This window comes from Pseudophryne corroboree, chromosome 2 (genome assembly GCF_028390025.1).
Source record: "Pseudophryne corroboree isolate aPseCor3 chromosome 2, aPseCor3.hap2, whole genome shotgun sequence".
NCBI classification, from domain to species: domain Eukaryota; kingdom Metazoa; phylum Chordata; class Amphibia; order Anura; family Myobatrachidae; genus Pseudophryne; species Pseudophryne corroboree.
Genome location: NC_086445.1, coordinates 261010688 through 261035908, shown reverse-complemented (window position 1 = coordinate 261035908; position 25221 = coordinate 261010688). Strand labels below are relative to the sequence as shown.

Below are 25221 nucleotides of genomic sequence, written 5' to 3'. Positions count from 1 at the left end.
CCTCCAGTGGCACCTTGGGATCTCAATGTAGTTTTGGGGTTCCTAAAGTCACATTGGTTTGAACCACTTGAATCTGTGGAGTTAAAATATCTCACATGGAAAGTGGTCATGTTGTTGGCCCTGGCCTCGGCCAGGCGCGTGTCAGAATTGGGGGCTTTATCCTGAAAAGGCCCTTATCTGATCTTCCAGACAGGGTGGAATTGAGGACTCATCCTCAATTTCTCCCTAATCTGTTTTCAGCGTTTCACGTGAACCAGCCTATTGTGGTACCTGCGGCTACTAGGGACTTGGAGGACTCCAAGTTGCTGGACGTAGTCAGGGCCCTGAAAATATATGTTTCCAGGACGGCTGGAGTCAGAAAATCTGACTCGCTGTTTATCCTGTATGCACCCAACAAGCTGGGTGCTCCTGCTTCTAAGCAGACTATTGCTCGTTGGATTTGTAGCACAATTCAGCTTGCACATTCTGTGGCAGGCCTGCCACAGCCAAAATCTGTAAAAGCCCATTCCACACGGAAAGTGGGCTCATCATGGGCGACTGCCCGAGGGGTCTCGGCTTTACAACTTTGCCGAGCAGCTACTTGGTCAGGGGCAAACACGTTTGCTAAATTCTACAAATTTGATACCCTGGCTGAGGAGGACCTGGAGTTCTCTCATTCGGTGCTGCAGAGTCATCCGCACTCTCCCGCCCGTTTGGGAGCTTTGGTATAATCCCCATGGTCCTTACGGAGTTCCCAGCATCCACTAGGACGTCAGAGAAAATAAGAATTTACTTACCGATAATTCTATTTCTCATAGTCCGTAGTGGATGCTGGGCGCCCATCCCAAGTGCGGATTGTCTGCAATACTTGTACATAGTTATTGTTACAAAAATCGGGTTATTGTGGTTGTGAGCCATCTTTCCAGAGGCTCCTCTGTTATCATGCTGTTAACTGGATTCAGATCACAGGTTGTACGGTGTGATCGGTGTGGCTGGTATGAGTCTTACCCGGGATTCATAAATCCTTCCTTATTGTGTACGCTGGTCCGGGCACAGTATCCTAACTGAGGCTTGGAGGAGGGTCATAGGGGGAGGAGCCAGTGCACACCAGGTAGTCCTAAAGCTTTACTTTTGTGCCCAGTCTCCTGCGGAGCCGCTAGTCCCCATGGTCCTTACGGAGTTCCCAGCATCCACTACGGACTATGAGAAATAGAATTATCGGTAAGTAAATTCTTATTATTTTAATGTCTTCCAAAAAGGTAGTTTTATTCTATGGGGTCAATCCAATTCCTTACCAAGTGCTCGCTGCAAATGTCGCACTTTATGGCAGCCGAACTCACACAAAAATTGCATGCGGCCCCATAGTGCTGGTTTCATATCGGGCCGCGAGGGCTGGTTTCATATCGGGCCGCGAGGGGTGCAAGATGCGGTACCATTGCTTGTGTTATCACGCTGCTGCAAAGACAACCCACAACCTTCGCTCTGAATTGGGTTGACCCCTATGTTTGATGTATGACAGATATTTGGTGAGCATGCCTAGGCCTGTAGGCTGCATTAGTGTGTTCTATAAAACAAGCGGAATACATATGATATCCCAGTGGACGGGATGCTGGCTGTCACTATCCCAACAGCGGCATCCCACCCACCAGAATGCCGGCAGCGGAGCGAGTGCTCGCCACAGGATCTATTCCCACTCTATGGGTGTCGTGGACACCCACGAGTGGGGATTGCCCCTGTGTGCCGGTATTCCCTCTGTCGGCTGTCGGGATTGCAACGTCGATATCCTGACCACCGGGATCCCGACAGCAGGCAAATTGATTGCTTCCCAAAGAAGCAACAGCCTGATGCATCTTTGATGATCATTTGCAGTCACTCTGGGTATAACCTTAAAATAGCTATAAGGGCGTATGAGCTGGCAGTGACTGGGTTCATCCTGTACTTTAATAGGGTACATTTTGCGCTTTCCCGTTAGCATTTGGCAGAGAAGAGCATTTTTAGGTAAACTTCGCACAATTTAAAACAAAGTTTCATCATACAAAAATGACAGGTACTAAAGGCAGGTCTGATGTGGCTTCAATCTTGTGATTAATATATGCCATAAATGACGTTAACCTGAGCAATATTTTGGAGAAAAATCTAGATGATTTATTTAACGGAGGGGATTGCTATAAATGTGTAGGAGGTCGAACTTTAGATGTGACTGTTACATTTTTTGCATGGTGCCCTTCACATTCCACATCTCCACAATCATCTATGTACTTTTCGTTTGCAGTGGGGGCAGTTTTATTATTTTTTATTATTATCATGTATTTATATAGCGCTATCAATTACGCAGTGCTGTGCAGAGAGAGTATTTGTCATTCACGTCAGTCCCTGCCCCATTACAGCTTACAGTCATGGGTTGCCATAGGCATGCACAGCCCTTAGACAACCCCAAGCAAAATCTACACTGGCTGTACCAGTGTCGGCAGAGAAGCACAGGCAGTGACGTTGGTTATGCTCCAATCCAGCACTGTCCCAGAATAGGTCAGCGGGCCGTGTTGGAAGGCATGGCTAAATGGGCACTACCTATTTGTGGCGTGGCTATGCCACGCGCAACTCTCAAGAATACCCTACACACGCCTATGGGTTAAGCGAGCACCTTGGTGTGTGTTGGGCAGACCATATTAGGCACAATGATGCAAAGTCAGGGCTTTCTACACTACAGATCCAGTGCACGTCATAACAGAGGTCCTGTGTCTCTTTCCACAGCTCAAGCCAGTTGCGTTTGCTGTACGAACAAATGTCAGTTACTGTGGAGCTCTGGATGAAGAGAGCCCAGTCCAAGGATCTGCTATCAACTTTGAAGCCAAAGATTTTTTACATATCAAAGAGGTGAGCAAGGAAATTAAGAGTGCTGTTATTATACACTCACTACATACAGTATAAGATACAATTTTCTATTAAGTTCCATGTGATATAGAAAGCACATTCTAAAGCTTGTTGCATATAGTATGTGCTTAGTATGTTTCCTACTATCATGTATGTTGTCATGACCAGACCAATAACAGAGTGGTTGGTGGGATTTAGGGTGGCTTTGTCACTTTTCAAATTTGATAGGAAATGGAAATGGTCATTTAGTATAAAACTCAGTGTATTTTAGGTCACAGCATAGCTGACATGACAATACAGCAAGGTAACCTACACACTTCCAGTCTGTCAGCCATTGATCCTTTATATGCAATTCATATCACGTATGTAAGGTAATACACCAGCTGTTGCTAGAACAATTTAGCATTGAAATCATTTATGTAAATCATGCATATTATGCATACATTCTTTTTATGTAGAATATTGCAAACTGCATGTAGTTTTTCTTTAGCACACATTTTAATCTCCTGATTTACTCTGCTCCCTAGGATTTACATTTTATAATTAAAGTTTAGAACTTTCATTGTCTATTGTTACACTATGATTGAAAACCTCTCCTTCTGGAGGCTTATCCGCTTGCACTTTACCTTTTATGACAAAATATTGCAGCAGATATCTTGCAGTTGGCTGATACCAATAGAATTCTTCTTGCACATGCTGGAAAATGCATTGAGATAATGACTTTTGTCAGCATGTCTGTGCAAGTGCATCACTTTGCCACTGTAATGCTGGTTACACACCTACACAATCATCCCCTGCCTTATTGCCTGATATCGGCTGATCGACCAATGGATTGTAAAGGGGTGTATGCAGGAGTGAGAGACGATAAATGGCTTTACACACTCTTGCACTGTCAGATCAGGAGGTTGCATCGAGAGCAGTAGAGAGCCTGGCAGGGCCCAGATACTTTGATAGGGCGTGGCCTAACCACGGGAGGCGTGGCCATGTACCCTTAGAATAAAAATATTTGTATTTTAAGCGCCTCCCTGGCCACACTGCAGCCCAACACACAACAGCGTATGTTGGGCTGAGGAGTAAGGTGGGGGGACCTGGGCCTACATTGGGCCCCTCTATCAGACCTGGGTAATTAGTTAATTAGTGCCCCCCCTCACTGCGCCACTGGTTACATCTTATGTGCAGTTTCATATTAAACTGCCGACTTCCCAATCCCACAGAAGAACTATATCTAGCTCAGTGACACTACTTGGCTGATTGGGAGCTTTTAATCTGACCAGCCAAGTGATCGGTAACATGTGTACCCAGATTCACAGACAGCCATGAAGCCAGAAGTGATTTGGCTTCATGAACATATGCAGCCTAATTGAACAATGATCTTTTCCATTGACTCTCAGGGTAAACTCCAGAATCAACTTTTGTGTAAAAGTATTCGTAATTAGGAAGTAAGTAATATGAGCTGCCAACTTGGGACTATGGGGAGGTGAGGACAGAAGAAATGGGTGCAGGGTGTATGGTGTGGGCCAAGGTGCAAGCTCTGGATAGCTAAACTTTTCAGAGTTTGATCCGTTTGTCTTTTTTTGCTGTCCCAAGGTATCTCCAATATCTGCTGTAGTACCCTCTTAATACATTGCCAGGATTATTTAATTAATACATCTATCTTCTGAGATTTTTTGAGAGTTGACTGCAAAAGTAATTTAATACATTGGTAGCAAACAGTGTTCTCAAGTATTTGAGCACATCAGTGCTTCAGGCAATGTTTATATTGACCCAAAGTAGACTGAAATTAACACTTTTTCTCTAACGTCCTAAGTGGATGCTGGGGACTCCGTAAGGACCATGGAGAATAGCGGCTCCGCAGGAGACTGGGCACAAAAGTAAAGCTTTAGAACTACCTGGTGTGCACTGGCTCCTCCCCCTATGACCCTCCTCCAAGCCTCAGTTAGATTTTTGTGCCCGAACGAGAAGGGTGCACACTAGGTGGCTCTCCTGAGCTGCTTAGTGAAAAGTTTAGTTTTAGGTTTTTTATTTTCAGTGAGACCTGCTGGCAACAGGCTCACTGCATCGAGGGACTAAGGGGAGAAGAAGCGAACTCACCTGCGTGCAGAGTGGATTGGGCTTCTTAGGCTACTGGACATTAGCTCCAGAGGGACGATCACAGGCCCAGCCATGGATGGGTCCCAGAGCCGCGCCGCCGGCCCCCTTACAGAGCCAGAAGACAGAAGAGGTCCGGAAAATCGGCGGCAGAAGACGTCCTGTCTTCAACAAGGTAGCGCACAGCACTGCAGCTGTGCGCCATTGCTCTCAGCACACTTCACACTCCGGTCACTGAGGGTGCAGGGCGCTGGGGGGGGGCGCCCTGAGACGCAATAAAAACACCTTGGATGGCAAAAAATGCATCACATATAGCTCCTGGGCTATATGAATGAATTTAACCCCTGCCAGAATACATAGAAAAACGGGAGATAAGGCCGCCGATAAGGGGGCGGAGCCTATCTCCTCAGCACACTGGCGCCATTTTCCCTCACAGCTCCGTTGGAGGGAAGCTCCCTGGCTCTCCCCTGCAGTCACTACACTACAGAAAGGGTTAAAAAAGAGAGGGGGGGCACTAATTACGCGCAGTATTAAAGATACAGCAGCTATAAGGGGAAAAACACTTATATAAGGTTATCCCTGTATATATATAGCGCTCTGGTGTGTGCTGGCAAACTCTCCCTCTGTCTCCCCAAAGGGCTAGTGGGGTCCTGTCCTCTATCAGAGCATTCCCTATGTGTGTGCTGTATGTCGGTACGTTTGTGTCGACATGTATGAGGAGAAAAATGATGTGGAGACGGAGCAGATTGCCTGTAATAGTGATGTCACCCCCTAGGGGGTCGACACCTGAGTGGATGAACTGTTGGAAGGAATTACGTAACAGTGTCAGCTCTGTATAAAAGACAGTGGTTGACATGAGACAGCCGGCTACTCAGCTTGTGCCTGTCCAGACGTCTCATAGGCCGTCAGGGGCTCTAAAGCGCCCGTTACCTCAGATGGCAGATATAGACGCCGACACGGATACTGACTCCAGTGTCGACGGTGAAGAGACAAATGTGACTTCCAGTAGGGCCACACGTTACATGATTGAGGCAATGAAAAATGTTTTACACATTTCTGATAATACGAGTACCACCAAAAAGGGGTATTATGTTCGGTGAGGAAAAACTACCTGTAGTTTTCCTGAATCTGAGAAATTAAATGAGGTGTGTGATGATGCGTGGTTTTCCCCCGATAACAACTGATAATTTAAAAAATGTTATTGGCATTATATCCTTTCCCGCCAGAGGTTAGGGTGCGTTGGGAAACACCCCCTAGGGTGGATAAAGCGCTCACACGCTTGTAAGAACAAGGGCTCTACTCTCTCCTGAGATGGCCGCCCTTAAGGATCCTGCTGATAGAAAGCAGGAGGGTATCCTAAAATGTATTTACACACATACTGGTGTTATACTGCGACCAGCAATCGCCTCAGCCTGGATGTGCAGTGCTGGGTTGGCGTGGTCGGATTCCCTGACTGAAAATATTGATACCCTAGATAGGGAAAGTATATTATTGCCTATAGAGCATTTAAAAGATGCATTTCTATATATGCGTGATGCACAGCGGAATATTTGCCGACTGGCATCAAGTCTAAGTGCGTTGTCCATTTCTACCAGTAGAGGGTTATGGACACGACAGTGGTCAGGTGATGCGGATTCCAAACGGCATTTGGAAGTATTGCCTTATTAAGGGGAGGAGTTATTTGGGGTCGGTCTTTCAGACCTGGTGGCCACGGCAACAGCTGGGAAATCCACGTTTGTACCCCAGGTCGCCTCTCAACATGAGAAGACGCCGTATTATCAGGCGCAGTCTTTTCGTGGGCAAGCGGGCAAAAGGTTCCTCATTTCTGCCCCGTGACAGAGGGAGAGGAAAAAGGCTGCAGAAATCAGCCAGTTCCCAGGAACAGAAACCCTCTCCCGCCTCTGCCAAGCCCTCAGTATGACGCTGGGGCTTTACAAGCAGAATCAGGCACGGTGGGGGCCCGTCTCAATGAATTTCGGCGCGCAGTGGGCTCACTCGCAAGTAGACCCCTGGATCCTTCAGGTGATATCTCAGGGGTACAAATTGGAATTCGAGACGTCTCCCCCTCGCCGTTTCCTAAAGTCGGCTTTACCGATGTCTCCTGACAGGGAGACAGTTTTGGAAGCCATTCACAAGCTGTATTCCCAGCAGGTGATAATCAAGGTACCCCTCCTGCAACAGGGAACGGGGTATTATTCCACACTGTTGTGGTACCGAAGCCGGACGGCTCGGTGAGACCGATTCTAAATCTAAAATCTTTGAACACTTACATACAGAGGTTCAAATTCAAGATTGAGTCACTCAGAGCAGTGATTGCGAACCTGGAAGAAGAGGACTACATGATGTCTCGGGACATCAAGGATGCTTACCTTCATGTCCCAATTTACCCTTCTCACCAAGGGTACCTCAGGTTTATGGTACAGAACTGTCACTATCAGTTTCAGACGCTGCCGTATGGATGGTCCACGGCACCCCGGGTCTTTACCAAGGTAATGGCCGAAATGATGATACTCCTTCGAAGGAAGGGAATTTTAGTTATCCCTTACTTGGACGATTCCCTGATAAGGGTAAGATCCAGGGAACAGTTGGAGGTCGGTGTAGCACTATCTCAGGTAGTGTTGCGGCAGCACGATTGGATTCTCAATATTCCAAAATCGCAGCTGATTCCGACGACTCGTCTTCTGTTCTTAGGGATGATCCTGGACACAGTTCAGAAAAAGGTGTTTCTCCCGGAGGAGAAAGTCAGGGAGTTATCCGAGCTAGTCGGGAACCTCCTATAACCGAGCCAAGTCTCAGTGCATCAATGAGATGGTTCTGGGAAAAATGGTGGCTTCCTATGAAGCAATCCCATGCGGCAGATTCCACGCAAGAACTTTCCAGTGGGACCTGCTGGACAAATGGTCTGGGTCGCATCTTCAGATGCATCAGCGGATAACCCTGTCACCAAGCACAAGGGTGTCTCTCCTGTGGTGGTTGCAGAGTGCTCATCTTCTAGAGGTCCGCACATTCAGGACTGGGTCCTGGTGACCACGGATGCCAGCCTGCGAGGCTGGGGAGCAGTCACACAGGGAAGGAATTTCCAGAGCTTATGGTCAAGCCTGGAGACATCACTTCACATAAATATCCTGAAGCTAAGGGCCATTTACAATGCTCTAAGCTCAGCAAGACCTCTGCTTCAAGGTCAACCGGAGTTGATCCATTCGGACAACATCACGGCAGTCACCCATGTAAACAGACAGGGTGACACAAGAAGCAGAAGGGCAATGGCAGAAGCTGCAAGGATTCTTCGCTGGGCGGAAAATCATGTGATAGCACTGTCAGCAGTATTCATTCCGGGAGTGGACAACTGGGAAGCAGACTTCCTCAGCAGACACGACCTCCACCCGGGAGAGTGGGGACTTCACCCAGAAGTCTTCCACATGTTTATAAAACTCGACAAGTATTGCGCCAGGTCAAGGGACCCTCAGGCAATAGCTGTAGACACTCTGGTAACACAGTGGGTGTACCAGTCAGTGTATGTGTTCCCTCCTCTGCCTCTCATAACCAAGGTACTGAGAATTATAAGATGGAGAGGAGTAAGCACTATATTCGTGGCTCCGGATTGGCCAAGAAGGACTTGGTAACCGGAACTTCAAGAGATGCTCACGGAGGATCCGTGGCCTCTACCTCTAAGAAGGGACCTGCTCCAGCAAGGACCCTGTCTGTTCCAAGACTTACCGCAGCTGCGTTTAACGTCAGGGCGGTTGAACACCGGATCCTGAAGGAAAAAGGCATTCCGGATGAAGTCATCCCTATCCTGATCAAAGCCAGGAAAGATATAACCGCAAAACATTATCACCGCATTTGGCGAAAATATGTTGCGTGGTGCGAGGCCAGTAAGGCCCCGACGAAGGAATTTTCAACTAGGTCGATTCCTACATTTCCTGCAAACAGGAGTGTCTATGGGCCTGAAATGGGGGTCCATTAAGGTTCAAATTTCGGCCCTGTCAATTTTCTTCCAAAAAGAACTAGCTTCAGTCCCTGAAGTTCAGACGTTTGTAAAAGGGGTACTGTATATACAGCCTCCTTTTGTGCCTCCAGTGGCACCTTGGGATCTAAATGTAGTTTTTGGGGTCCAAAAGTCACATTGGTTTGAACCACTTAAATATGTGGAGTTAAAATATCTCACATGGAAAGTGGTCATGCTGTTGGCCCTGGCCTGGGCCAGGTGCGTGTCAGAATTGGCGGCTTTATCCTGTAAAAGCCCTCATCTGATTTTCCATTCGGACAGGGCGGAATTGAGGACTTGTCCTCAGTTTCTCCCTAAGGTGGTTTTCAGCGTTTCACCTGAATCAACCTATTGTGGTGCCTGCGGCTACTAGGGACTTGGAGGACTCCAAGTTGCTAGACGTTGTCAGAGCCCTGGAAATATAGGTTTCCAGGACGGCTGGAGTCAGAAAATCTGACTCGTTGTTTATTCTGTATGCACCCAACAAGCTGGGTGCTCCTGCTTCTAAGCAGACTATTGCTCGTTGGATTTGTAGTACAATTCAGCTTGCACATTCTGTGACAGGCCTGCCACAGCCAAAATCTGTAAAAGCCCATTCCACAAGGAAGGTGGGCTCATCTTGGGCGGCTGCCCGAGGGGTCTCGGCTTTACAACTTTGCCGAGCAGCTACTTGGTCAGGAGAAAATACGTTTGTAAAATTCTACAAATTTGATACCCTGGCTGAGGAGGACCTGGAGTTCTCTCATTTGGTGCTGCAGAGTCATCCGCACTCTCCCGCCCGTTTGGGAGCTTTGGTATAATCCCCATGGTCCTTACGGAGTCCCCAGCATCCACTTAGGACGTTAGAGAAAATAAGAATTTACTTACCGATAATTCTATTTCTCGTAGTCCGTAGTGGATGCTGGGCGCCCATCCCAAGTGCGGATTGTCTGCAATACTGGTACATAGTTATTGTTACCAAAAAATCGGGTTATTGCTGTAGTGAGCCATCTTTTCTAGAGGCTCCTCTGTTATCATGCTGTTAACTGGGTTTAGATCACAAGTTATATGGTGTGATTGGTGTGGCTGGTATGAGTCTTACCCGGGATTCAAAATCCTTCCTTATTGTGTACGCTCGTCCGGGCACAGTATCCTAACTGAGGCTTGGAGGAGGGTCATAGGGGGAGGAGCCAGTGCACACCAGGTAGTTCTAAAGCTTTACTTTTGTGCCCAGTCTCCTGCGGAGCCGCTATTCTCCATGGTCCTTACGGAGTCCCCAGCATCCACTACGGACTACGAGAAATAGAATTATCGGTAAGTAAATTCTTATTTTAATTATTTACTAAAGTACATACTGTATAGCAGGCTCATATTGAAGGCCTGATTCAATGTGGGGTATTCAGTTACTCCCACAATTTTGGAGCTATCGAATTTACCCCACTGCGTATTCAATTGTCGGCCGTTTTTGCCTGTTTCTCTAACGTCCTAGTGGATGCTGGGGACTCCGTAAGGACCATGGGGAATAGACGGGCTCCGCAGGAGACTGGGCACTCTAAAGAAAGATTCAGTACTATCTGGTGTGCACTGGCTCCTCCCTCTATGCCCCTCCTCCAGACATCAGTTAGAATCTGTGCCCGGCCAGAGCTGGGTGCTCCTAGTGGGCTCTCCTGAGCTTGCTAGAAAAGAAAGTATTTTGTCAGGTTTTTTATTTTCAGAGAGCTTCTGCTGGCAACAGACTCTCTGCTACGTGGGACTGATGGGAGAGAAGCAAACCTACTCACTGCAGCTAAGTTGCGCTTCTTAGGCTACTGGACACCATTAGCTCCAGAGGGATCAAACACAGGTACCTAACCTTGATCGTCCGTTCCCGGAACCGCGCCGCCGTCCCCCTCGCAGAGCCAGAAGTACAGAAGCAGCAGAAGCAAGAAGACATCGAAATCGGCGGCAGAAGACTCCTGTCTTCACTTAAGGTAGCGCACAGCACTGCAGCTGTGCGCCATTGCGCCCACAGCACACCGCACACTCCGGTCACTGTAAGGTGCAGGGCGCAGGGGGGGGCGCCCTGGGCAGCAATTAAGATACCTGATGGCAAAAGTATACATATATACAGTCAGGCACTGTATATATGTGCGAGCCCCCACCATTTTTACACATGAGAAGCGGGACAGAAGCCCGCCGCTGAGGGGGCGGGGCCTTCTTCCTCAGCACACCAGCGCCATTTTCTCTTCACAGCTCCGCTGGAAGGACACTCCCCAAGCTCTCCCCTGCAGTATACAGGTGCAATAGAGGGTAAAAAAGAGAGGGGGGGCACATAACTTTAGGCGCAGAGATATATATATAAAAACAGCAGCTACTGGGTAAACACTAAGGTACAGTGTAATCCCTGGGTTATATAGCGCTGGGGTGTGTGCTGGCATACTCTCTATCTGTCTCCCCAAAAGCCTTTGTGGGGTCCTGTCCTCAGTCAGAGCGTTCCCTGTATGTGTGCGGTGTGTCGGTACGCCTGTGTCGACATGTTTGATGAGGAAGGATACGTGGAGGCAGAACAAGTGCAAATAGATGTGGTATCGCCCCCGACGGGGCCGACACCTGATTGGATGGATATGTGGAAGGTGTTAAATGATAATGTAAGCTCCTTACATAACAGATTGGATAAAGCTGTAGCCTTGGGACAGTCGGGGTCTCAACCCATGCCTGCTCCCACAGCGCAGAGGCCGCCAGGGTCTCAAAAGCGCCCAATATCCCAGTTAGTTGACACAGACGTCGACACGGAATCTGATTCCAGTGTCGATGACGATGATGCAAAGTTGCAGCCTAAAATGACTAAAGCCATCCGCTACATGATTGTGGCAATGAAGGATGTGTTACACATTTCTGAGGAAAATCCTGTCCCTGACAAGAGGATTTATATGTATGGGGAGAAAAAGCAAGAAGTGGCTTTTCCCCCGTCACATGAATTGAATGAATTATGTGAAAAAGCGTGGGATTCCCCTGATAGAAAGGTAGTAATTTCCAAGAGATTGCTGATGGCGTATCCTTTCCCGCCAACGGACAGGTTACGCTGGGAATCCTCCCCCAGGGTAGACGAGGCGTTGACACGCTTATCTAAGAAGGTGGCCCTGCCGTCTCAGGATACGGCCGCCCTAAAGGATCCTGCGGATAGAAAGCAGGAAGCTATCCTGAAGTCTGTTTACACACATTCTGGTACGCTGCTGAGGCCAGCAATTGCTTCGGCCTGGATGTGTAGTGCGGTAGCAGCATGGACGGATACTCTGTCTGAGGAGTTAGATACCCTGGACAGGGACTCTGTTCTAATGACCCTGGCACATATCAAGGACGCGGTCCTATATATGCGGGATGCCCAGAGGGACATTTGCCTGCTGGGCTCTAGAGTAAACGCAATGTCCATTTCTGCCAGAAGGGTCTTATGGACTCGGCAATGGACAGGGGATACCGAATCTAAAAAACACATGGAGGTTTTACCTTATAAGGGTGAGGAATTGTTTGGGGACGGTCTCTCAGACCTAGTTTCCACAGCTACGGCTGGGAAGTCAAATTTCTTGCCTTATGTCCCGCCACAGCCTAAGAAAGCACCGTATTACCAAATGCAGTCCTTTCATTCGCAAAAGAGCAATAAAGTCTGAGGGGCATCCTTTCTTGCCAGAGGCAGGGGTAGAGGAAAGAGGCTGCACCACGCAGCTAGTTCCCAGGAACAAAAGTCCTCCCCGGCTTCCACTAAATCCACCGCATGACGCTGGGGCTCCACAGGCGGAGCCAGGAGCCGTGGGGGCGCGTCTCCGACATTTCAGCCACCAGTGGGTTCGCTCACGGGTGGATCCTTGGGCTATACAAGTTGTGTCTCAGGGATACAAACTGGAATTCGAGGTGACGCCCCCTCACCGTTACCTAAAATCGGCCTTGCCAGTTTCCCCCATGGAAAGGGAGGTAGTGCTGGCAGCAATTCACAAGTTATACCTCCAGCAGGTGGTTGTAGAGGTTCCTCTCCTTCAACAGGGAAGGGGTTACTATTCCACTATGTTTGTAGTACCGAAACCGGACGGTTCGGTCAGACCCATCTTGAATTTAAAATCCCTGAACATTTATCTGAAGAAATTCAAGTTCAAAATGGAATCGCTCAGAGCGGTCATTGCAAGCCTGGAATAGGGGGATTTTATGGTGTCTCTGGACATCAAGGATGTTTACTTGCATGTCCCCATTTATCCACCTCATCAGGAGTACCTCAGATTTGTGGTACAGGACTGTCATTACCAATTCCAGACGTTGCCGTTTGGGCTCTCCACGGCACCGAGAATATTTACCAAGGTAATGGCGGAAATGATGGTGCTCCTGAGAAAGCAAGGAGTCACAATTATCCCATACTTGGACGATCTCCTCATAAAGGCGAGGTCCAGAGAGCAGTTGCTGATCAGCGTAGCACACTCTCAGGAAGTGTTGCAACAGCACGGCTGGATTCTGAATATCCCAAAATCGCAGCTGATTCCTACGACGCGTCTGCCCTTTCTGGGCATGATTCTGGACACAGACCAGAAGAAGGTGTTTCTCCCGGCGGAGAAGGCTCAGGAGCTCGTGACTCTAGTCAGAGACCTCTTAAAACCGAAACAGGTGTCGGTGCATCACTGCACGCGAGTCCTGGGAAAGATGCAGAGTGCTCACCTTCTCGAGGGCCGCAGGTTCGGCATACAGGACTGGGTCCTGGTGACCACGGATGCGAGCCTCCGAGGATGGGGGGCAGTCACTCAGGGAAGAAACTTCCAAGGGTTGTGGTCAAGTCAGGAGGCTTGTCTGCACATAAATATCCTGGAACTAAGGGCCATATACAACGCCCTGAGTCAAGCGGAGCCTATGCTTCGCAACCAACCGGTGCTGATTCAGTCAGACAACATCACCGCAGTGGCTCATGTAAACCGCCAGGGCGGCACAAGAAGCAGAGTGGCGATGGCGGAGGCCACCAGAATTCTTCGTTGGGCGGAGAATCACGTGCAAGCACTGTCAGCAGTGTTCATTCCGGGAGTGGACAACTGGGAAGCAGACTTCCTCAGCAGGCACGACCTCCACCCGGGAGAGTGGGGACTTCATCAAGAAGTCTTCACGCAGATTGCAAGTCGGTGGGAACTGCCACAGGTGGACATGATGGCGTCCCGCCTCAACAAAAAGCTAAAAAGGTATTGCGCCAGGTCAAGGGACCCTCAGGCGATAGCTGTGGACGCACTGGTAACACTGTGGGTGTTCCAGTCGGTCTATGTGTTTCCTCCTCTTCCTCTCATATCCAAGGTACTGAGAATCGTAAGGAAAAGAAGAGTAAAAACAATACTCATTGTTCCGGACTGGCCAAGAAGGACTTGGTACCCGGAACTGCTAGAAATGCTCACAGAGGAACCATGGCCTCTGCCTCTCAGGCAGGACCTGTTGCAACAGGGGCCCTGTCTGTTCCAAGACTTACCGCGGCTGCGTTTGACGGCATGGCGGTTGAACGCCGAATCCTAGTAGAAAAGGGCATTCCGGATTAAGTTATTCCTACGCTGATAAAGGCTAGGAAGGACGTGACAGCAAAGCATTATCACCGTATATGGCGAAAATATGTTGCTTGGTGTGAGGCCAGAAAGGCCCCTACAGAGGAATTCCAGCTGGGTTGATTCCTGCACTTCCTACAGTCAGGTGTGACTATGGGCCTAAAATTAGGGTCCATAAAGGTCCAGATTTCGGCCCTATCCATCTTCTTTCAAAAAGAACTGGCTTCACTGCCTGAGGTTCAGACGTTTGTTAAGGGAGTGCTGCATATTCAGCCCCCTTTTGTGCCACCAGTGGCACCTTGGGATCTTAACGTGGTGTTGGATTTCCTGAAATCCCACTGGTTTGAGCCACTTAAGACCGTGGAACTAAAGTATCTCACGTGGAAAGTGGTCATGCTGTTGGCTTTAGCTTCAGCTAGGCGTGTGTCAGAATTGGCGGCTTTGTCATGTAAAAGCCCCTATCTGGTTTTTCATATGGACAGGGCAGAATTGCGGACTCGTCCATCAGTTTCTGCCAAAGGTGGTGTCATCTTTTCATTTGAACCAACCTATTGTGGTGCCTGCGGCTACTCGTGACTTGGAGGATTTCAAGTTGCTGGACGTAGTCCGGGCTTTGAAGATTTATGTAACCAGAACGGCTGGAGTCAGGAAGACTGACTCGCTGTTTATCCTGTATGCATCCAACAAGCTGGGTGCTCCTGCTTCAAAGCAAACTATTGCTCGCTGGATCTGTAACATGATTCAGCAGGCTCATTCTGCGGCGGGATTGCCGCAGCCGAAATCAGTGAAAGCCCATTCCACAAGGAAAGTGGGCTCTTCTTAGGCGGCTGCCCGAGGGGTCTCGGCATTACAGCTTTGCCGAGCTGCTACTTGGTCGGGTTCAAACACTTTGCAAAATTCTACAGGTTTGATACCCTGGCTGAGGAGGACCTTGTGTTTGCCCATTCGGTGCTGCAGAGTCATCCGCACTCTCCCGCCCGTTTGGGAGCTTTGGTATAATCCCCATGGTCCTTACGGAGTCCCCAGCATCCACTAGGACGTTAGAGAAAATAAGAATTTACTCACCGGTAATTCTATTTCTCGTAGTCCGTTGTGGATGCTGGGCGCCCGTCCCAAGTGCGGACTTTCTGCAATACGTGTATATAGTTATTGCTTAACAAAGGGTTATGGTTATGTAGCATCGGTTGAGTGATGCTCAGTTGTTGTTCATACTGTTAACTGGGTAAGTTTATCACAAGTTGTACAGTGTGATTGGTGTGACTGGTATGAGTCTTACCCTGGATTCCAAAATCCTTTCCTTGTAATGTCAGCTCTTCCGGGCACAGTTTCCTTAACTGAGGTCTGGAGGAGGGGCATAGAGGGAGGAGCCAGTGCACACCAGATAGTACTGAATCTTTCTTTAGAGTGCCCAGTCTCCTGCGGAGCCCGTCTATTCCCCATGGTCCTTACGGAGTCCCCAGCATCCACTACGGACTACGAGAAATAGAATTACCGGTGAGTAAATTCTTATTTTTTAATGGCATTTTCCCCAATGCCTTTTAACTTTTTTTTTTGTGTGAAAAGGCATTGGTGAAAAATGCCTCAAAATTGTCGAAAATGGGCTGCGTTTTTGCGGTGATGATGCAAAAACATGTGGATTCGCCAATCCACATGTTTTTCGCTCCTGCCGAATGTTTTGCCTAGGCGAAAAAACGGCCCTGCTATTGCATAGGGCAAGTACCCATTCACCCTAAAAAATAGCGAAAAGTGAGGCTAAAAAAATGGCACTAATTAAATACCCCCCAATTTCTGCTTGCCTACTGTCCCGGAATGTCCAGGATTTTGATAGAGTGCCTTTCACCTCCTGCAGTGAAGAGAGTGGACTGAGATCGTGATGATGTGACTTAGAATATCATTCCCATTTGCAGTTGTCCCTGGGACCTAACCCTCGAGAATCTCCCAGAGCCCTAAACAGAGTGTTAGGTTCTGGCTGTACCTAATGCTAAAGCACTATTTCAGTTGTTGTATCAGGGAACAGAGCAGTGAGCCCCATTCTTGTATATACACAGGCTGTTAGAGGCTGTGATATAAGAAATCCTAACAGAAGAAATATCAGTTTGTATGCAGACAATTAAATCGTTTACAGCAGGGTTTCCCTTACTCCATAGTCCAGGTTTTAAGGATAACCATACTTAAATAAGATAAAGTACCAGCCAATTAGCTTCTGTAATTTTTCAAACCCAGCCTGTAACATGGCAGGTAAGAGCTGATTGGCTGGTACTTTATCTCTGTCCACTTTATCACCATCCAAGCTTAGTAAATAGACCCCTAAGTCACCTGTGCTCACGCTTGGATATCTTTAAAACCTGGACCGTAATGGCAGAGTTTGGGAAATTCTGATTACAGTATAATCATATATATCCTATATTATATTATTAAGTATGCTGGTTGCTTTATATTAAATATTCCTTTGTTCGTGTAATAATTTCCCATCAATTAGCATATTATTTTTTCAATCACAAAATTTTATTGATGGAAAGTCAAACATGACAAGTAAAGAACATGAAAACAGTCAATATTGAGTAAAGAAAAATGAAAAATGTAAAAGTACATACTGAGACAATCGGAGATCTAGCTGAGAACAAACAATCGTATAATAAATTGTGTATGCTAGAGGGTCATATGTCCAAATGTCGTGAAATTTATCCACAGTGTTGTTCAGCATGGAGGAAAGGAACTCCATCTTCGCTATAAACTAGAGATGAGCGCCTGAAATTTTTCGGGTTTTGTGTTTTGGTTTTGGGTTCAGTTCCGCGGCCGTGTTTTGGGTTCGACCGCGTTTTGGCAAAACCTCACCGAATTTTTTTTGTCGGATTCGGGTGTGTTTTGGATTCGGGTGTTTTTTTCAAAAAACCCTAAAAAACTGCTTAAATCATAGAATTTGGGGGTCATTTTGATCCCATATTATTATTAACCTCAAAAACCATAATTTCCACTCATTTTCAGTCTATTCTGAATACCTCACAATATTATTTTTAGTCCTAAAATTTGCACCGAGGTCGCTGGATGACTAAGCTAAGCGACCCTAGTGGCCGACACAAACACCTGGCCCATCTAGGAGTGGCACTGCAGTGTCACGCAGGATGTCCCTTCCAAAAAACCCTCCCCAAACAGCACATGACGCAAAGAAAAAAAGAGGCGCAATGAGGTAGCTGACCGTGTGAGTAAGATAAGCGACCCTAGTGGCCGACACAAACACCGGGCCCATTTAGGAGTGGCACTGCAGTGTCACGCAGGATGTCCCTTCCAAAAAACCCTCCCCAAACAGCACATGACGCAAAGAAAAAAAGAGGCGCAATGAGGTAGCTGACTGTGTGAGTAAGATAAGCGACCCTAGTGGCCGACACAAACACCGGGCCCATTTAGGAGTGGCACTGCAGTGTCACGCAGGATGTCCCTTCCAAAAAACCCTCCCCAAACAGCACATGACGCAAAGAAAAAAAGAGGCGCAATGAGGTAGCTGACTGTGTGAGTAAGATAAGCGACCCTAGTGGCCGACACAAACACCGGGCCCATTTAGGAGTGGCACTGCAGTGTCACGCAGGATGTCCCTTCCAAAAAACCCTCCCCAAACAGCACATGACGCAAAGAAAAAAAGAGGCGCAATGAGGTAGCTGTGTGAGTAAGATTAGCGACCCTAGTGGCCGACACAAACACCGGGCCCATTTAGGAGTGGCACTGCAGTGTCACGCAGGATGTCCCTTCCAAAAAACCCTCCCCAATCAGCACATGACGCAAAGAAAAAAAGAGGCGCAATGAGGTAGCTGTGTGAGTAAGATTAGCGACCCTAGTGGCCGACACAAACACCGGGCCCATTTAGGAGTGGCACTGCAGTGTCACGCAGGATGTCCCTTCCAAAAAACCCTCCCCAATCAGCACATGACGCAAAGAAAAAAAGAGGCGCAATGAGGTAGCTGTGTGAGTAAGATTAGCGACCCTAGTGGCCGACACAAACACCGGGCCCATTTAGGAGTGGCACTGCAGTGTCACGCAGGATGTCCCTTCCAAAAAACCCTCCCCAAACAGCACATGACGCAAAGAAAAAGAAAAGAAAAAAGAGGTGCAAGATGGAATTGTCCTTGGGCCCTCCCACCCACCCTTATGTTGTATAAACAAAACAGGACATGCACACTTTAACCAACCCATCATTTCAGTGACAGGGTCTGCCACACGACTGTGACTGATATGACGGGTTGGTTTGGACCCCCCCCAAAAAAGAAGCAATTAATCTCTCCTTGCACAAACTGGCTCTACAGAGGCAAGATGTCCACCTCATCATCATCCTCCGATATATCACCGTGTACATCCCCCTCCTCACAGATTATCAATTCGTCCCCACTGGAATCCACCATCTCAGCTCCCTGTGTACTTTGTGGAGGCAATTGCTGCTGGTCAATGTCTCCGCGGAGGAATTGATTATAATTCATTTTAATGAACATCATCTTCTCCACATTTTCTGGATGTAACCTCGTACGCCGATTGCTGACAAGGTGAGCGGCGGCACTAAACACTCTTTCAGAGTACACACTTGTGGGAGGGCAACTTAGGTAGAATAAAGCCAGTTTGTGCACCGGCCTCCAAATTGCCTCTTTTTCCTGCCAGTATAAGTATGGACTGTGTGACGTGCCTACTTGGATGCGGTCACTTATATAATCCTCCACCATTCTTTCAATGGTGAGAGAATCATATGCAGTGACAGTAGACGACATGTCCGTAATCGTTGTCAGGTCCTTCAGTCCGGACCAGATGTCAGCATCAGCAGTCGCTCCAGACTGCCCTGCATCACCGCCAGCGGGTGGGCTCGGAATTCTGAGCCTTTTCCTCGCACCCCCAGTTGCGGGAGAATGTGAAGGAGGAGATGTTGACAGGTCGCGTTCCGCTTGACTTGACAATTTTCTCACCAGCAGGTCTTTCAACCCCAGCAGACTTGTGTCTGCCGGAAAGAGAGATCCAAGGTAGGCTTTAAATCTAGGATCGAGCACGGTGGCCAAAATGTAGTGCTCTGATTTCAACAGATTGACCACCCGTGAATCCTTGTTAAGCGAATTAAGGGCTCCATCCACAAGTCCCACATGCCTAGCGGAATCGCTCCGTGTTAGCTCCTCCTTCAATGTCTCCAGCTTCTTCTGCAAAAGCCTGATGAGGGGAATGACCTGACTCAGGCTGGCAGTGTCTGAACTGACTTCACGTGTGGCAAGTTCAAAGGGCATCAGAACCTTGCACAACGTTGAAATCATTCTCCACTGCGCTTGAGACAGGTGCATTCCACCTCCTATATCGTGCTCAATTGTATAGGCTTGAATGGCCTTTTGCTGCTCCTCCAACCTCTGAAGCATATAGAGGGTTGAATTCCACCTCGTTACCACTTCTTGCTTCAGATGATGGCAGGGCAGGTTCAGTAGTTTTTGGTGGTGCTCCAGTCTTCTGTACGTGGTGCCTGTACGCCGAAAGTGTCCCGCAATTCTTCTGGCCACCGACAGCATCTCTTGCACGCCCCTGTCGTTTTTTAAATAATTCTGCACCACCAAATTCAAGGTATGTGCAAAACATGGGACGTGCTGGAATTTGCCCATATTTAATGCACACACAATATTGCTGGCATTGTCCGATGCCACAAATCCACAGGAGAGTCCAATTGGGGTAAGCCATTCCGCGATGATCTTCCTCAGTTGCCGTAAGAGGTTTTCAGCTGTGTGCGTATTCTGGAAACCGGTGATACAAAGCGTAGCCTGCCTAGGAAAGAGTTGGCGTTTGCGAGATGCTGCTACTGGTGCCGCCGCTGCTGTTCTTGCGGCGGGAGTCCATACATCTACCCAGTGGGCTGTCACAGTCATATAGTCCTGACCCTGCCCTGCTCCACTTGTCCACATGTCCGTGGTTAAGTGGACATTGGGTACAGCTGCATTTTTTAGGACACTGGTGACTCTTTTTCTGAGGTCTGTGTAAATTTTCGGTATCGCCTGCCTAGAGAAATGGAACCTAGATGGTATTTGGTACCGGGGACACAGTACCTCCAACAAGTCTCTAGTTGGCTCTGCAGTAATGATGGATACCGGAACCACGGTTCTCACCACCCAGGATGCCAAGGCCTCAGTTATCCGCTTTGCAGTAGGATGACTGCTGTGATATTTCATCTTCCTCGCAAAGGACTGTTGGACAGTCAATTGCTTGGTGGAAGTAGTAAAAGTGGTCTTACGACTTCCCCTCTGGGATGACCATCGACTCCCAGCAGCAACAACAGCAGCGCCAGCAGCAGTAGGCGTTACACGCAAGGATGCATCGGAGGAATCCCAGGCAGGAGAGGAATCGTCAGAATTGCCAGTGACATGGCCTGCAGGACTATTGGCATTCCTGGGGAAGGAGGAAATTGACACTGAGGGAGTTGGTGGGGTGGTTTGCGTGAGCTTGGTTACAAGAGGAAGGGATTTACTGGTCAGTGGACTGCTTCCGCTGTCACCCAAAGTTTTTGAACTTGTCACTGACTTATTATGAATGCGCTGCAGGTGACGTATAAGGGAGGATGTTCCGAGGTGGTTAACGTCCTTACCCCTACTTATTACAGCTTGACAAAGGGAACACACGGCTTGACACCTGTTGTCCGCATTTCTGTTGAAATACCTCCACACCGAAGAGCTGATTTTTTTGGTATTTTCACCTGGCATGTCAACGGCCATATTCCTCCCACGGACAACAGGTGTCTCCCCGGGTGCCTGACTTAAACAAACCACCTCACCATCAGAATCCTCCTGGTCAATTTCCTCCCCAGCGCCAGCAACACCCATATCCTCCTCATCCTGGTGTACTTCAACACTGACATCTTCAATCTGACTATCAGGAACTGGACTGCGGGTGCTCCTTCCAGCACTTGCAGGGGGCGTGCAAATGGTGGAAGGCGCATGCTCTTCACGTCCAGTGTTGGGAAGGTCAGGCATCGCAACCGACACAATTGGACTCTCCTTGTGGATTTGGGATTTCGAAGAATGCACAGTTCTTTGCTGTGCTTTTGCCAGCTTGAGTCTTTTCATTTTTCTAGCGAGAGGCTGATTTCTTCCATCCTCATGTGAAGCTGAACCACTAGCCATGAACATAGGCCAGGGCCTCAGCCGTTCCTTGCCACTCCGTGTGGTAAATGGCATATTGGCAAGTTTACGCTTCTCCTCCGACAATTTTATTTTAGGTTTTGGAGTCCTTTTTTTACTGATATTTGGTGTTTTGGATTTGACATGCTCTGTACTATGACATTGGGCATCGGCCTTGGCAGACGACGTTGCTGGCATTTCATCGTCTCGGCCATGACTAGTGGCAGCAGCTTCAGCACGAGGTGGAAGTGGATCTTGATCTTTCCCTAATTTTGGAACCTCAACATTTTTGTTCTCCATATTTTAATAGGCACAACTAAAAGGCACCTCAGGTAAACAATGGAGATGGATGGATACTAGTATACAATTATGGACGGACTGCCGAGTGCCGACACAGAGGTAGCCACAGCCGTGAACTACCGTACTGTACTGTGTCTGCTGCTAATATAGACTGGTTGATAAAGAGATGTCGTAGTATGTATGTATAAAGAAGAAAGAAAAAAAAACCACGGTTAGGTGGTATACAATTATGGACGGACTGCCGAGTGCCGACACAGAGGTAGCCACAGCCGTGAACTACCGTACTGTACTGTGTCTGCTGCTAATATAGACTGGTTGATAAAGAGATGTCGTAGTATGTATGTATAAAGAAGAAAGAAAAAAAAAACCACGGGTAGGTGGTATACAATTATGGACGGACTGCCGAGTGCCGACACAGAGGTAGCCACAGCCGTGAACTACCGTACTGTACTGTGTCTGCTGCTAATATAGACTGGTTGATAAAGAGATGTCGTAGTATGTACGTATAAAGAAGAAAGAAAAAAAAACCACGGTTAGGTGGTATACAATTATGGACGGACTGCCGAGTGCCGACACAGAGGTAGCCACAGCCGTGAACTACCGTACTGTACTGTGTCTGCTGCTAATATAGACTGATTGATAAAGAGATGTCGTAGTATGTACGTATAAAGAAGAAAGAAAAAAAAAACACGGTTAGGTGGTATACAATTATGGACGGACTGCCGAGTGCCGACACAGAGGTAGCCACAGCCGTGAACTACCGTACTGTACTGTGTCTGCTGCTAATATAGACTGGTTGATAAAGAGATGTCGTAGTATGTATGTATAAAGAAGAAAGAAAAAAAAAACACGGTTAGGTGGTATACAATTATGGACGGACTGCCGAGTGCCGACACAGAGGTAGCCACAGCCGTGAACTACCGTACTGTACTGTGTCTGCTGCTAATATAGACTGGTTGATAAAGAGATGTCGTAGTATGTACGTATAAAGAAGAAAGAAAAAAAAAACACGGGTAGGTGGTATACAATTATGGACGGACTGCCGAGTGCCGACACAGAGGTAGCCACAGCCGTGAACTACCGTACTGTACTGTGTCTGCTGCTAATATAGACTGGTTGATAAAGAGATGTCGTAGTATGTACGTATAAAGAAGAAAGAAAAAAAAACCACGGTTAGGTGGTATACAATTATGGACGGACTGCCGAGTGCCGACACAGAGGTAGCCACAGCCGTGAACTACCGTACTGTACTGTGTCTGCTGCTAATATAGACTGGTTGATAAAGAGATGTCGTAGTATGTATGTATAAAGAAGAAAGAAAAAAAAACCACGGTTAGGTGGTATACAATTATGGACGGACTGCCGAGTGCCGACACAGAGGTAGCCACAGCCGTGAACTACCGTACTGTACTGTGTCTGCTGCTAATATAGACTGGTTGATAAAGAGATGTCGTAGTATGTATGTATAAAGAAGAAAGAAAAAAAAACCACGGTTAGGTGGTATACAATTATGGACGGACTGCCGAGTGCCGACACAGAGGTAGCCACAGCCGTGAACTACCGTACTGTACTGTGTCTGCTGCTAATATAGACTGGTTGATAAAGAGATGTCGTAGTATGTATGTATAAAGAAGAAAGAAAAAAAAACCACGGGTAGGTGGTATACAAGTATGGATGGACTGCCGAGTGCCGACACAGAGGTAGCCACAGCCGTGAACTACCGTACTGTACTGTGTCTGCTGCTAATATAGACTGGTTGATAAAGAGATGTCGTAGTATGTATGTATAAAGAAGAAAGAAAAAAAAACCACGGTTAGGTGGTATACAATTATGGACGGACTGCCGAGTGCCGACACAGAGGTAGCTACAGCCGTGAACTACCGTACTGTGTCTGCTGCGACTGGATGATAAATAATGATATAAAAAATATATATATATCACTACTGCAGCCGGACAGGTATATATATTATATAATGACGGACCTGCTGGACACTGTCTGTCAGCAGAATGAGTTTTTTATAGAATAAAAAAAAAAACACCACACAAGTGAAGTCACACGACGAGTGTTTAACTTTTTCAGGCAATCACAATATAGTATACTACTAACTATACTGGTGGTCAGTGTGGTCAGGTCACTGGTCAGTCACACTGGCAGTGGCACTCCTGCAGCAAAAGTGTGCACTGTTTAATTTTAATATAATATGTACTCCTGGCTCCTGCTATAACCTATAACTGGCACTGCAGTGCTCCCCAGTCTCCCCCACAATTATAAGCTGTGTGAGCTGAGCACAGTCAGATATATAATATATACATAGATGATGCAGCACACTGGGCTGAGCAGTGCACACAGATATGGTATGTGACTGTCTTGTACTCCTGGCTCCTGCTATAACCTATAACTGGCACTGCAGTGCTCCCCAGTCTCCCCCACAATTATAAGCTGTGTGAGCTGAGCACAGTCAGATATATAATATATACATAGATGATGCAGCACACTGGGCTGAGCAGTGCACACAGATATGGTATGTGACTGAGTCACTGTGTGTATCGTTTTTTTCAGGCAGAGAACGGATATATTAAATAAAACTGCACTGTCTGGTGGTCACTGTGGTCAGTCACTAGTAAACTCTGCACTCTCTTCTACAGTACTCCTAAGCTCCAGTAAATCAGGTCAATCTCTCTCTCTCTCTCTCTCTCTCCTAATCTAAATCACTGTACTCCCTAACAGCTGCTCCCCGTCCCCAATCCTCCCCACAATTATAACTAAGTCACTCAGTCTTTACTCTTTTCTACTATAACGGAGAGGACGCCAGCCACGTCCTCTCCCTATCAATCTCAATGCACGTGTGAAAATGGCGGCGACGCGCGGCTCCTTATATAGAATCCGAGTCTCGCGAGAATCCGACAGCGTCATGATGACGTTCGGGCGCGCTCGGGTTAACCGAGCAAGGCGGGAAGATCCGAGTCGCTCGGACCCGTGAAAAAAAACATGAAGTTCGTGCGGGTTCGGATTCCGAGGAACCGAACCCGCTCATCTCTACTATAAACCATATACAGCTCAGGAGTTCCTGACGGGTGGGAGGAGAAGGTTGTTTCCAAGACTTAGCAATTTGGAGCTTAGCTGCACAAGAAATATGGAGAACCAATTTATTTTCAGATCTAGGAAGCCAGCATGCTGATTTAATGAGGGTTTGGACCAGGGACCAAAAGGAGGCGATCTTGGGGCAACTCCACTAAATATGATAATAAGAGCCTATTTGGCCACATTGGCGCCAACAAAGGTTAGGCGTATTGGGATACATTTGGTGTAGTCGTTCTGGAGTGAGATACCAGTGTGTGTATATTTTGTAGGAGTTTTCCTTAACGA

General features: G+C 47.7%; 1 protein-coding gene across 4 annotated transcripts in view; it reads left to right on the top strand.

The window, feature by feature from the left end:
- Positions 1-25221, top strand: part of CACNB3 (calcium voltage-gated channel auxiliary subunit beta 3) — a 426341-nt gene that overhangs the window by 291937 nt on the left and 109183 nt on the right. For all 4 annotated transcript variants that reach the window (XM_063952739.1, XM_063952732.1, XM_063952727.1 and 1 more), the window contains exon 3: positions 2731-2853. In XM_063952739.1, coding sequence (XP_063808809.1) covers positions 2731-2853 — 123 coding nt within the window. The remainder of the gene's footprint in view (positions 1-2730; positions 2854-25221) is intronic.